Source organism: Triticum aestivum, chromosome 5D, assembly GCF_018294505.1.
Source record: "Triticum aestivum cultivar Chinese Spring chromosome 5D, IWGSC CS RefSeq v2.1, whole genome shotgun sequence".
Lineage (NCBI taxonomy): Eukaryota > Viridiplantae > Streptophyta > Magnoliopsida > Poales > Poaceae > Triticum > Triticum aestivum.
Window position 1 is genome coordinate 460,823,251 of NC_057808.1, and position 2,744 is coordinate 460,825,994.

Here is a 2,744-nt window from a genome sequence, read left to right on the forward strand (position 1 = left end):
TGTAATCTTGCCGTACCTGTTCGGGTGGAGGCATGGAGCATCAGTATGCCGTGCTGTGTTCGACTGATTGTCGTCGACAAACCTTTGTTTTTCATGAGAAAAGCAAACTGATGAACGCAAGTGTGAGCTCGTGACCTTTGGCACTTCGATGCTGATTATTCGACTCTCGTCAAGCCATCTCGCAGCCGCGGATTCGTATGTTTGACAATAGCATGCCGTAATATTCTCGTTGACCATTTCATCACATTAAATACTTTTTCATAGAAGCAAAAAGACAGTCTTCCACAGAGGAAACAGGGCTTCCTCGAAACAACGAATAGTACAAGGAAGCACATGACGACTGACAAAAACAATAACAAAGTACTATTAACTAAGAATAACTCGGTAACCAGGAAACCAACTAATAGCTACTCCCTCTCTCCTATAATATAAGAGCATTTTTTATACTTTACTAGTGGAAAAAACGCTCTTATATTATGGGACGGAGGGAGTAGTAATCTTGTGCTGCGAAATCAAATTCTGCTTCTTCGAATGCGGTGAGTAATTTCCTGCAACAATAGGACAGGTTTAGTCGAAGCGAAAGCACTGCAAAAATCTATCAAAGATGCAGGTAGCTAAAATATCCTGAACGAGCAGATCAGGGCACATACTCCCTCCGTTTCTTTTTAGTTCGCATATAAGATTTGGTCAAAGTCAAACTTTGTAAAGTTTGACTAACTTTATAGAAAAAATGTATTAACATCTACAATACTAAAGTTATATGTTATGAAAATTAATTTCATCATGCATCTAATAGTATTGACTATATAGTGTGGATGTTAATATCTTTTCTTATAAAGCTAGTCAAATTTTACAAAGTTTGACTTTGACCAAATTTTATATGCAAACTAAAAAGAAACAGAGGGAGTACATATTTTGTTGAAGCTGGCAATGTCGCAGCTCTGCACGAACTCGTCGACGGGCTCAGCACAGAGATGGTCCTCGATGAGGTCGTCGACGGACAGGAGATCGTCGACGATCGTCAGCATGATCTGCATCTTGCTCATCCCGTACCCAACCGGAACAAGCTTGGCTGCAAGAATAAGGTGGCACGCAATCCAAATAAGCGCCCTAAATTAAGTGCTTGATTTAATTTCACGAGTGGATAGACAGCCGCGTAATTCAGAGCTAGCGGCAAGGAAACCAGACATGCATGCTCCCCCCATGTCAATCCTTCCATGGCGACGCCTCGCACGGCTTCCTCGAGCTTGGCCATGTCGGTCTCGTCGTCCCACGGCTTCACGTCAGCAGAACCGACGACTTCGCGCCCGCCATCAGTCTTGTGGGGTTATATGTCAGAAAATTAAGAAATCTATAACGGCGCCATGAAAAAAAAAGCTTCGACCCAGCTCTGAGAGATGTTTCATTGTTTATCTCCAATACGTGGGCAGGTGATGGTGGACTTGGCGTCGACGAGGTAAAGGCGACGTGACGCAAAGCAAACGCTATCGATGGAGAGTTCTACTGGAAAAATATCTGGTGCTCCGGGAGCACCTAAGGTTAGGCGCTCCCATGCGAGCTCGGCCGTTGGATCTCAGATCCAAAAGCTCCTGTGAAATGATACACCTTTTTGCAAAAAAGGCCATGTAGAATCTAAAATGCGCGCAAGTACAGCAGCTACGGAAGCTCCTCGTGTGTCGTTGGATCTGAGATCCGAGGGTCCAGAAGTCCGTATCATGGGAGCACCTATGCTCCTGTATCACAGGATACTCTCCCGAGTTCTACTCTACGGGGAAGGAGAGGCGAGCGGAGACTCACCGGTGGAGGCGCCGCAAATCGACCGGCTACGACGAAGGCGACGTACGTACGTACGGTTGCCGCGACCGAGCTCGGTTCCGGAGAGGGGGCGGCTAAGGTTTGGAGCGTTTGACGTGCGTGACGTGATGAGCGTCGTCAAATTAAATAGGCACGCAGCCGAGAAGGCCGACGGCGTCACGGCTCGGGAGGGCTCCGTGCGTGCCACGATCGGGCGGTGTCTAACTCGAATCCGGACAGGACCCGCCTCGTGGACGATCGATCCACGGCGCGTACAGCCGCTTCGAGGTTGATGGAAGGAGGTCACGTCGCGGATCGGCGTCCCATCCAATGCGCCCGAACCGCACGGCACGGGTGCAGACCGCGGGACCTCCCAGGAAACAAACACCAGCGCAGCTCGTGTCTATCTATCTACGCGCGCGACGCCGGCCGACGCGGCCGGAACCCATGGCCCCCGGCTGCCTCCTCCGCTTCTCTGCTCTGCCCATCGTCTCTCGACACACACAGAGCAGAAGCAAAAAAAGCACGAGTGTACGTAGGTATATGGCCGGCAGCATACGACACGCGTGTTCCGTTCCACCGGGGGTGGGGTGGGGTGGGGTAGCAGGTTGGGTTCACCTCACGCTTTCCCTTCGTGATAAGATTGCACGATTTCTCCTCCCTCCCCGTCTCTTTGTATCGGTGATCCGCAGTCGGTATTCAGAACAGCAGGGCATAATGCGCCCGGCAGCCCTGGCACCGCCTGGCCATATGATCTACAGACAACGACTTTCAGCAACGGAACTGCGCCAGGGATGCGAGGCCGGTCACGATGGGGAGTAACTTAGACTAGTAACATGTAATGGTTAGTAACATATTGATATATGCAAGTCTTCATTAATTAAGATATAGACTCATTTTACCTCGGGGTGTGTTATGTTACAGTAACATATTATGCTACCACAAGCATC

The 2,744-nt window shown here is 49.4% G+C and overlaps 1 protein-coding gene across 3 annotated transcripts; it reads right to left on the reverse strand.

The window, feature by feature from the left end:
- Positions 1-223: 223 nt before the first annotated feature.
- On the reverse strand, positions 224-1,900 carry LOC123125518 (elongation factor 1-beta). Of its 3 annotated transcripts, none has more exons than XM_044545994.1 (3): positions 1,189-1,894; positions 911-1,072; positions 224-548 (listed from the first exon to the last, which is right to left on the reverse strand). In XM_044545994.1, coding segments are annotated over exons 1-3 (231 nt in total). In that variant the 5' UTR covers positions 1,256-1,894; the 3' UTR covers positions 224-546. The 3 variants fall into 3 exon arrangements, 1 of the variants encoding a protein (XP_044401929.1); XR_006461428.1 differs by having other exon boundaries at positions 225-548; positions 1,798-1,899; XR_006461427.1 differs by having other exon boundaries at positions 227-548; positions 911-1,318; positions 1,798-1,900.
- Positions 1,901-2,744: the final 844 nt, after the last annotated feature.